The sequence below is a fragment of the Camelina sativa genome, chromosome 14 (genome assembly GCF_000633955.1).
Source record: "Camelina sativa cultivar DH55 chromosome 14, Cs, whole genome shotgun sequence".
Lineage (NCBI taxonomy): Eukaryota > Viridiplantae > Streptophyta > Magnoliopsida > Brassicales > Brassicaceae > Camelina > Camelina sativa.
In genome coordinates, this window is record NC_025698.1 from 19,731,707 (window position 1) to 19,742,923 (window position 11,217).

The 11,217-nt window shown below is 39.2% G+C and overlaps 2 protein-coding genes across 5 annotated transcripts; both read right to left on the minus strand.

Moving 5' to 3' along the window:
• Window positions 5,885-7,892, minus strand: LOC104742039 (pre-mRNA-splicing factor CWC21-like). Of its 4 annotated transcripts, none has more exons than XR_760415.2 (3): window positions 7,091-7,892; window positions 6,930-6,999; window positions 5,885-6,435 (listed from the first exon to the last, which is right to left on the minus strand). XR_760415.2 is itself a non-coding variant. In XM_010463001.2 (3 exons), the coding sequence occupies exons 1-3, from the start codon at window positions 7,779-7,781 to the stop codon at window positions 6,388-6,390; spliced, it is 660 nt and encodes a 219-aa protein (XP_010461303.1). In that variant the 5' UTR covers window positions 7,782-7,890; the 3' UTR covers window positions 5,885-6,387. The 4 variants fall into 4 exon arrangements, 2 of the variants coding, with proteins under 2 accessions (XP_010461303.1, XP_010461304.1); XR_760414.2 differs by having other exon boundaries at window positions 6,877-6,999; XM_010463001.2 differs by lacking the exon at window positions 6,930-6,999 and having other exon boundaries at window positions 7,091-7,174; window positions 7,254-7,890.
• Window positions 9,251-10,595, minus strand: LOC104742040. Its single transcript, XM_019235868.1, has 4 exons — window positions 10,448-10,595; window positions 10,098-10,256; window positions 9,930-10,024; window positions 9,251-9,850 (listed from the first exon to the last, which is right to left on the minus strand). Exons 1-4 carry the CDS (start codon window positions 10,450-10,452, stop codon window positions 9,411-9,413), a joined length of 699 nt encoding a protein of 232 aa, XP_019091413.1. The 5' UTR covers window positions 10,453-10,595; the 3' UTR covers window positions 9,251-9,410.

Consider the following 11,217-nt stretch of genomic DNA (forward strand, 5'->3'; position numbering starts at 1 on the left):
AGTGTCTCTTTGTAGACAAACATGAATGTGGTCATCTCTGGGTCAAATAGCTTATTGAACTCGCTGTGATTGATGTACAGGCTGTGAGACACTTTCTCTGTATCCTTGTGGTTCATGTGAAGCTGATCCTTGTAGATCTCGCTGGGTGTAAGTGGTAGAAGAGTGACCTTGCGTCCTTTGAACTCAAATGACTGCCTGTTGGTGTAGCCATCATGAAACACTCTTCTGTCAAACTGCCATGGTCTTCCCAAAAGAATATGACTGGACTTCATCGGAATCACATCACAAAGCAGCTCATCTTCATACTTCCCAATTGTGAGTTTCACTACCACTTGCTGCGAAACTGTTAAAGCTCCTTTGTTATTCAACCATTGTAGTTGATAAGGTCTTGGATGTGAAGTGGTCTTGAGATTAAGCTTCTGTACCATATCTTCACTAGCAGCATTAGTACAACTACCACCATCAACGATCAAGGTGCATACCTTGTCTTGAACCATACACCGGGTGTGGAAGAGATTCTCACGTTGCCCTCGATCATCTGGATGAGTCTGAACACTTAAAGCTCTGCGTGCTACTAACATCTCTTCCATGAATGCTGGTTCACCTTCTTCACCTAAATCAGACTCTGGTTCACTCTCTGAACTGTCTACAGGCACAATCTCTCCTCATTCTTGAAGAAGAAACATCTTCTTGTTAGGACAGTCTCTGGAATATGCCCCATCCCTTGGCATTTGAAACACCTGATATGACTTGTAGAGGTGCTACTCTTGGGCTTGAAATCGATCTTAACTTCCTCTTTGATTGTGGCTGTCGCGGGTTTGCTGTCCTTGGTGAAGGCGGGTTTACTGAACTCTCTTGGCTTGGGAATGTTAGGCGTAAACGTTGACCTCACTCCCTTTCTCTTGATCTGTGATTCAATTAGCTCTGCCTTATGTACCATTTCTTGCACATCTTCATAGTTCTGCAGCTCTATCTTGTCTTGAATCTCTCTGTTCAAACCTCCAAGAAACCTAGACATAACCATGTCTTCACTTTCTCTCAGATCAGCCCTGATCATAAGCGTTTCCAGCTCTTGATAGTAGTCTCTTACAGACTTAGTGCCTTGAGTGAGATGCCTCTGCTTGTTAAGAATATCTCTCTGGTAGTGTGTAGGCACAAACTTCTTTCTCATCTGCATGACTAACTGTTCCCATGTAGTGATAGCAGGCTCTCTCTGTCGATGTCTAGTGAGTCCTAACTGCTCCCACCACATCAAAGCATAGCCATTGAATTCAGATATGGCTATCTTCACCTTGTTCAACTCATAGGTACCTTGAACTTGAAAGTTCGACTCCATCTTCCTTTCCCAGTCTAGATAAGTCTCTGGATCATTGGTACCATGGAACGAAGGATACTGAATCTTGAGATGATTCAGCTGCTGCCTCAAAGGATCATAATCCCTACCGTGATCTCTGTTTCTGTTTCTCCTCATTGTCTCTTGGCTATAATCTGAGGCTTCCTCTTCTTCTGAATACTCTCTATCTGTATCAAAGTATATTCGATGCCCAGCTACTTGTTCAGCTCGTCGTGGGGGTGTAGGATCTCTACCAGTTCTTCGATGCTCTCTTTATGTGCTTTGAGTGTTTCTTCTCTGATTGAAACAAGTCTCTCTTCCCCCAGTAGGTGACTTAGTTGTTCTGATCCGTGTATGTTTGGAAGAAGCTCCCACGTGTGCCTTTCCTTTAGCTAAGCGGAGAGCCTCATTAGGACTAGGCGGTTCTGAAGAACTCTGATCTGAAGCGCTAGTTGCTTGAGCTATATCTTTGATCTGCTTCTCAAACTTGTTACTGAGCTGCTCCATCTGTTGCTGGAACAAAGTAGACATTGTCTTGTTTGCTTCTGTTATTTGCTTAGCCATGGCTTGGTTCAAAGCTTCCATAGCTTCTGGAGAAAGCTCCATTGTACCTGCAAAATAAAGCAGAAAACTCGAAGTAAAACGTTCCTTGAGTGAAAGAACAAAATAAACTCTAAGACTCGTAATCTAGACACAAACGAACAACAAAAAACAAATCCTAGAACTAAAGAAGACTCACAACGAAAGCTAAAACAGCAGAGACTAACACAACAAATAATTAAACAAATGAACAAAATCAAAACAACACAAAACGAGATTAGGGTTTAGAATCACTCAGCCTTTGGCACAAACCTGGCTCTGATACCACATAATACGAACTCCCTAGGATGAAACTCTGATGGAGGCTGATGACAGGTAAGTGGCGACGTGAATTGATGGTGATGATGCACAGGTGGATTGCGAGTGACGGCAGGTGATGTTCGAGAGAGAAAAGCAATGATTCGATGGTGAGAAGTGTTAGATGGTGATATGGATTCGAAAATAAAGTGAAGAGTTTCTTAATCACAAAGTGTTTAGAAACTCGGAATCATGAACGCATTCACGAGTTCGGATTGAGAGAAGAAAGATTCAACAATACTTGTTACATAAAACTTCTTCGCTACCAAACAAGGAGGCGTCGCTTTTGGGTTTTATAATCAACCCTAAGGCTCGACACTCCAAACAACAGGAAGTTCAAAATAAAACAACAAGGCGTGTAAAGGAAATAAGAAAACAACGAAGCGTCTAGGTGATCTGTAGTAGTACAGAAGTCACTTGTATTAGTACAAAAGTCATGGTGACTTGTACATTATCCCCTATTGGTAATGACTTCTTGATAACTCGACGTAGTGATCCATTTGCCTCATTAAAAACCATACCGAGAAAACCCATTGGGACAAAACTCAGCTATGGGAAAAAGAGTACAAACTTCACACCTAAGTTATCTAGTTATCATTACCGGGTGAAGTCTTCAGGGTAGATATGTTGAAGACTTGGATCCTCGGTAGATTGAATGACCCGTCAGCTATGAGTGCATGAGCTTCCTTGGCCATCTCCTTAGCTCTTGAACGAGTGATCCTTCCCACGATCTCCGGTTTCTTTGCAGCTTCTGTCTCCTTGCTGGCCATGATCATATCACGCCCCCTTAAAACTGGGTGTGAGGCTAGAATGCCATAAAGTGAAAAAAAAATAATTTGGCATGCCATTTTTAGTCTGTATGCCATTGAAAATGCGATTTCTCCGAAATACCCTCAATGAATAGTACAACTAATACAACTAAATGATAATAGAACAACTAGTACAAATGGTTTACCCCATCTACTTTCTCTTGTTTTCGAGCTCTTGTTTTTGTTGTCCTTCTGTTTAATCCTTTTCACTCTTTGAAACTCTCTTAAACCCTACCAAATCTCATGAGGCTAACAAAGGCAAAACTATTGGTCTTCAAATGGAGCAATAGATGGCTGGTACTCTTCGGCTCCCACCATCTACAAGTACTCCCCCTGGATCTGGTATTAGAAGAAGCACTGATCTATTAATCTGGGATTTCGAATTTCCAAGAGGTGTCCTCACACCAGGTTGCATTGATGGCTGGAGCTTCCACTCTTGGACCGTCAAACGCGCCTTGCCTGGTAGAGACGTCGATGGCACACGGCGTTTCTCTCCTCTTGGCTTTGACTTCTCAAACCGGAGAATCCAAGCTCATCGTGTTATTTCCCTACGCCTCAAACTGTGATCAAAGCCCTCAACCGCAATCTTTCCTGTCTTCGGAGATGCTTGAGCCACCGCAAAACCCTTCAGCAGCTCCGTCCGGCAGCCGCATTCAGATCTCGCTCCTACCAACCAAGGTGAACCTAAGTCTCCTTTTGGTGGGCTCAGCTAATTTCGGCCCATTAAGGATTTCAAAACCCAATTACAAAAGATGTATCCCAAGGCTTTCTAAGCTTATCTCAAGGTCATAACTGAACTCATCTCTCCCCAATTCTAGCAAAGCTTTGTGTAGCTTGATGAAACTAGGTGTCCGAAGTCAATCGGAATGTCAAACACCATCGATGCTAGGCTGGTACCAGAGCTTCTTGAGAACCCTTTGTTAGGAGTCACCTAGAGAGATTACCTATGCCATCGGAAGCTTGAAGGTCTTCGGCATTATGATCCCATCTCCTAGGAGCGGTGGTTACCGAAGCCTCCTTCATCACATGCTTCTGTCTTCCCTAATCATCAAAGCCAATAAGTTGCAATCTAGCAACCGCAGGAAGATATCTCACATGCCTAATCGTTTGAATAGTAACGACATTATGACCATGACTCTAAGGAGTGGTGGTTACCGATACTCATTCAATCCTATGCCTCCATACCCCACGATTATTGAACCCAATCTTGTCCTATCTATCAACCTCAGGGAACCATTCAGCTCAACGTTTGCCTTAACTCTGAACCTATGTAAACCCAAGTATCTTCTGCTAGTTAAACTGCTAAAGCCATATTTTAGCCAATGGTGTGATCAATATTACGCACCTTGTGGAATCCATTGGGGAAGTAATTCATCATTGTTGCTATGGCGTCACTTTAACTCTACGAGCATCCTGGTAGTAGCCTCCTTTGTGATGTTGTTTCATGAACCCTTCTGCTTGAAGTTCTATGTCAATCTGATCCCGAATCCAAGCTATCTGACCGTGGACTAGGACTTTGGCTTGTCCAAGGTTAGTCTTCAACCTGTGATAGCACTAGCAATCACTCTCAAGCGCCAAAGCTCTCTCAACCCTATTCACAACCTTGTCAAATATGTACCTTAGAGATTCGTAGCCTCTGGACCGCATGCACCATCCAACTATACCGTAGTCCATTGCGTCTTGCTACCTCTCGTACCATCCTTATGTCCGTGTATGCTGACCATATTGGACCACCCTTTTTTGTTACTTAGTCACACAGCCAGCCATCCCCAAAGTGACCAAGAGACAATAAAAGATGGGCTGGAATACTTGATTCCGTCCAGCCGCAGAAAGACTGCTTCGTCAATCCCTTGTGACAAGTCCCGTACCACCCATCGGGCATGGTACTGCATTACTCTCGTACCATCCATCGTGGACTGCCGTACCAACCATCGCATCACCATTCGTGTTATCCTCGTACCGCGACTTTCCTCGATACCGTCTCTTATACTCGTCCGATATCATCTCCGATACTCGTCCGATACTGTACCTTATACTCGTCCTTCCTCAATCACGATCGACCCCTTCTCGACCAGTTAGTCGATTGTTCTCTCGGAACCCTTCGGTAACTCTCTAGGGATCCTTCTTCTTCCATGACTTCTTCGTGAAACTCTTCGCGGCACTCCTTTAGCGTGCATCCGCACATAATAAACCCTAGGAAACCTTACTCTCTTCTTTTGCGGCGCTAATAGCCCATTAACCGGTCCGATCAACTCTTTCCTTTTTCCACGTCACTTAGCCGATAATTTCCTTTAATCAGTAATGCGCGACATTTCCTTTTCTGTCCGTAGCCACTCGAGCCAATTCTCGCAGAATAACCATTGGGTCGATAGTCCGCGCATGGACCATCACGTCACTGACCATCTATACTTACTCTCTCGGCAATATTTCCAATATCTTCACCATTTCGATTTAGTCGTCCCGATTCTTCCGGATACGTCCGGATTCTTCTGGATACGTCCGGATCCTTCCGGACACGTCCCGATCCTTCCTGATCCCAACCTTTACTGTTGGACCCATCGTCCTTGTTGGACGTTCCGATCGTCTTTCTCGGATGTACTGGTTGTCCCTATCGGACATACCGATCGTCCTTCTCGGGTATATCGATCATCCCTGTCGGACGTACCGTGACACGTACCATTATACGTACCGTGTCATGTACCGCGTGTACCATGATACGTACCATGGGAGCGGGGTGTTACAACTGCCCTTGTAGGGAATGTTCTTCCCTTTGCTTGTATGAACTCTTACTCGGTTGACTATTAATGAAATGCAAGTGGTTTGACAAAAAAAAAAAACAGGACTATTAATACAAATGTTACAACTTTGATATAATATGACCAACGGTACAACTGAGATATAATAGGACAACTGGGTACAACCGAGTGATAAATAGGACAATTGGTACAATAAAGATATAATAGGACAACTGGTACAAAATGGTACAAATGTTGCAGATGCAACTTTTACAATTCTAAACCCTAGCACCGCCAGGCTCACTAATTCGTTTCTTTTTGCTTCATTCAATGTTGTAATTGCCGATTGTTCGTTGTCAACCTTCCACTACTCCTCCATCGTCAACCTTCACTACTCCTTTTCACTGCATCCTCCGTTGTCAACCTTCACTACTCCTTTTCACCGCTTCCTCGTCTTCTATTTAGAAACTACATCCCCTTAACAGATCCGTCGCAAAATCCAACAAGCCGTTTTTCACTGGATCTGAAGCCAACACAGATCCATCAACGACTAGGATCTAATCACCTTTCTTCACTCATTCGTTTGATTTCACGTTTATCTCTCTCGATTTCGTCATTTTCTTCTTTGTTCTAGATCTGATTTTGTTTCATTTGGTTGAAACTGAAAATAACGTATTTAAAGTCATTAGATTAGATTGAATGAATAGAGTAAGAAGTTTTAGTATTTTCTGTATTTTTTTTTATTTAAAATAAATTAAAAACAAAACGTTGGCATACTAGCTCTTTCTTTTACAAATTATGGTTTTATGGACATTGATTCCCTAAAACTGTACACTAAATGTAAAATAGAATATCCAAACCTAAAATTTAAAAAAAAAAAAATAAACTTAACATATTGTAATTATGTAAAATATGATAAAAATAAAAATATTCCGAAAAAGTATTTTTGAAAAAGAATACCTAAAAACAACATTTCTAACAAATTTTCCAAAAAAAACTCATTTGAACTCAAAAAGCTTTACGTACGTAGTTATAAATATATACAATAAACATGTATTGAAAAACTCAAAAATATCATCAATATTTCAAATATTGCAATTACATTGTTTAACAAAACTTTAAACGGAATACTTGCTAAAAACTTTCACAACTCACGGAGGGTCGTGGCCCGCATTGGGCACAACATCTAGTAAATTATATAAGCCATGATGGCTGCCAACATTAACTGCAAGGGAAAATGAACTATTTAGTTAAATATTTGTAAAATAATACTACATAAAACTAAAAAGTTATTAAAACAAAAAAAAAACCCTTACAATCAAGATTATCAGAATATAGTTGCTTATATTTATCCCGTCCTCCGATATCTTCAACGACCCTTCTATAGTAGCTGAAGTTGACTGCATCACTTAAGAAAAATTAGCACTATTTTTGAAGAAAATATTTGTCAAAATAAATTAAAAATAACTTTGTTTTGACCTTCTTCGTCAAGGCTTGACCTTCTTCCGCTTGATATACGGGCTGGTATTGACCGTATTGTTTTTCTTGATAAAATGCTTGACGTTCTAGTACTTGTGCGTGATACATTCCTCTGCTTGGTGAACTTGATCTTGTCCTGCTTGATGCACTGTTTGACCTGCTTCTACTTGGTGAGCGGCTTGACCTTCTCCTGCTTGATGAACGGCTTGACCTCCTTCGGCTTGATGAACGGTGTGAGATTCTTATGCTTGATGCACTGTTTGACCTACTTCTACTTGGTGAACGACTTGGCCTTCTTCTGCTTGATGAACGGTGTGAGATTCTTATGCTTGATGAATGACTTCTGCTTAATGAACGGTTTGAGATTCTTATGCGTGATGAACGACTTCTGCTAGATGAACCACTTGACCTTCTTCTGCTTGATGAACGGATTGATATCCTTAGGTTTGATGTACTACTTGGCATTCTTCTGCTCGATGCACGACCTCTACTTATTGAACGGCTTCTACTTGATGAACGGTTTGACATCTTTATCTGCTTTTGTGAAAGGCTTTTGTGAAATGCTTAGTACTACAATTGATTGTAAACCCTTTTGAAAAACTGACGAAGCAGATTGATATTATATTTTTCAATGCAAACCGAAGTGCAATATTTATATATTTATATGCGCGTTGTTAGACTTCACTCGTTTTAGTTTGACCGTGTAATCAAAAGATATTCGAAAAGAAAAATATATAAGTGATAAAAATCTTTTGTTTCTAATTTTTTCAACTGCGTATATTCAAAGATGAGTAATACACAATGGAAACATATTGAGAGTTGAAAGTTGAAAGATCGAGGTCAAACTATCTCCTTCGATGACAGCCACACACACAAATGCAGATAATATGCTATTTCTAGCGATATTAAAATAGATGGCTATCAAAAATCCAAGGGCAACTTGAATCGGTGCGGTGCTGGATAGTGGATACTTTGGGGAACCGACATATGCTTGACTCTACTGATCATTGACTTAACAAGAAAATATTGAGGGTGAGTAATGTTCGATTAATCATTAACAGGATAAGAATATATACTTAATCCGTGATATGGGATAAGAAAATGTAAATGGGATTGTTAAAAACAAGTTTAAAATGTTTAGATTTTAGAATTTATAGATTACAATGTCCGAAAATAAAATCAATCCCAATTTCAATTACAACACAATGTAAAAGAACTATGGCATCCAAAACAATTTCAATTCTTAAAACCCCCTATAAAGTTATAAACTACTTGAAAAGTGAAACTAGTGTCAAATTCACATTCACTCCATCCTGAAAATATCAGAGAACTCCCTCAGCTTTCTAAAAAAATAATTTTCTAGATTCTTTCTTGTTTTTTTTTTTTTTTTCAAAGTAGAGTTTCTTAACTTTTTAATGTATTTTTAATAATTAAAAACAAAAACTGTGAATTGCAAATTGTAAATTGTAAATGATAAATCATCACAAAGCTTTGTCACTAACAGATTGCATTCTGATGCCAAGTTAAATATATCTTTCGCCTTTGGTTGGACAATTTTGATGAAGCAGGATTTTCATTGAGGAGCAGTAGCATCCGCAAGAGTTTCAAAGATCGGCGATATGACAATATGTAGAGACATTTTTAAGGTATATATGCCAATACCAGTATTGGTTGTGTACAATTTTTTTAAAAATTATATATGAAAGTTTCTTACCCACATTATTTTTCTTTCTGCCTCAGCTTAATTAGTTTGCATGTTCCGTCTGCGTGTCAAGCTTTGCAATTTGATTTTTAATGGTTACCAAGTACCAACCTTAATTTCTTGAGAGCTGCCCAAACTTGAAGTCCCTTTTCTTGGTGATGATCGGCTAAACTCTTTAGTATCCCAAGAGGTACTACCAAAAATGTGAACTTGTAGTCCTTTGATTGGTAAAGACTAGAGAGAACATGGTGAGGTTTTGTGATTTTGGATAAAAGACAAAGTGACTCTCAATGGAAAACGTAAAGGAATCTGATATACACTTTAAACAATACTCAATGATGCTTCCTAATGTAGAGCTTCAACGCCTTTCAAGTCTCTTTATGCTATACAACCTTAATTTCTTCTACTCATAGACTCTGTCTTTATATAGAATCTGCCAATCTATGAAATCTGATTCATATGTGTAAAGAAGTAAGAAGACGAGAGCAAGCATCACGACTTTCTTCGTTCAAAAGAGGCCTAAACAGCTCAATAACTATAGCCTTATTAGGGCTTATCATATCCTGTGTCGTTTCAAAGAGAGACTTCCAAATGTGAAAAATGTTAGACTCTATAGCTTCTCTCGCAAATCCATTCGCCTCTGATACATCCTTGATGGACCTAAAATTTTCCTCTAGCTTTGTAAGCTCTTGGTTGTAGTGTTTTAAACCAGACGGTTTCACGAAGGCACCAGCTTCAAGAACCGAAACAATGCGAGTCAAAACTCTGATTCCAATAGAAAAATAGTAGGAAGACGTTTTGAACTGTTCCCATTGAATTGATTTGCCACCATCTTGATGGACTCCATTCTTTGGTTTGATGTATGTTTCAAAAACATATTGTATAACATGAAACACTCTTCCTAGAACGGGTCCGTCAAATTTTCTTTTTTCCAGCATACTTGAATAGCCAAAAACAGAAGACTAACATAGAACGTATGTCATCAGATAATAAAAACATTGCTTCAGCCACAAAGAGAGAGAGCTCAACTCCGAGTCGTACAGCCTCCTCTTTCTGCTTCTCCTTAGTCCTGCACAAATTGACCTTTTCACTTTTTGTAAGATCAAACCAAAAGGGAATAATAAAAGATCACTGAGTCTGACCTTAAAGTGTATGGGGAATATCTAGACTGTGGTAATCTCTTGTTATGACGGAGAACACGAACATGGTCAGTCATCGACATTGAAGCCATTTGTTTCGAGATGATCAAGATGTCAGATGAACTCATGATCGAGGAAAGCTCCAGATGTAAATTTTGTTGGCTTTTCAGTAAATAAGGCAACAATTTAGATGAAAAAAAAAATCAAAACGCAAACTATCTAAATTTCTCAACGCAGTTAGTTCAATGAATCGGGCGACAGAGAAAAGAACCCTGGATCATCACTCTAGCCTTAAATCGAATCCAAATTTCCAAAAAATAATATTATACAAAAAGAAGGAACCACGCGCTTACCTCATCGGTGTAGTGTGTAGGTAGGAGGACTAGGAGCTAATAATTTTTTAAAAATCCTTTCCAATTCTAAAGTTAATATACAATAAAGCTTATCGATTGTTTTTCCCATTTTTTTACGATTAAAAGATGTAGCACAGGAAGCGATAGTTTTCACTCACCGGAAAAAAGGAAGCGATAGTATTGGGATATAGGGAATCAGAGATCAACCCAGATCGACGGTGGAGATGACAAACCTAAGAATATATGTAAATTATGAAGATTGAGAAAAATCTAGAAGATATAATTTAAAAATATTTGCAATTATCTAAATATATTATTTACATTTACATTATCTTAGTTTAGGAAATCTCTTGTGTATATAAGAGAATATAAGTTGTAACATTATGATCATGAGAGTCTAATATTAATTTTTCCTTTAACACATTGTGTGTCTTTACTCTCATCAATTCTTTCATGGTATCAGAGCAATCGATCCTGTAGATCTCTATTCCTATGGGTTAGAATTTTCTTTGCTTCCGCTTCTATGATGTTCTATCTATTTTCCATCGTTTCTTCTTGGAAAAAAATAGATTTCTGTTATGAATTATAACTAGAATACACTTATATGTGTTTGTAATACTTTGTAAAGAGAACAAGAAATGAGAGAGAGAGAGAAGCAGCCACAAGAGAGAGATTGGGAACACTTTCTTCTTTGATCAAAGACAACTTCTATATCTTACTCTTCTTACAACAACTCTTTATTTATAGTAAGAAACAAAAGACATGAGTCA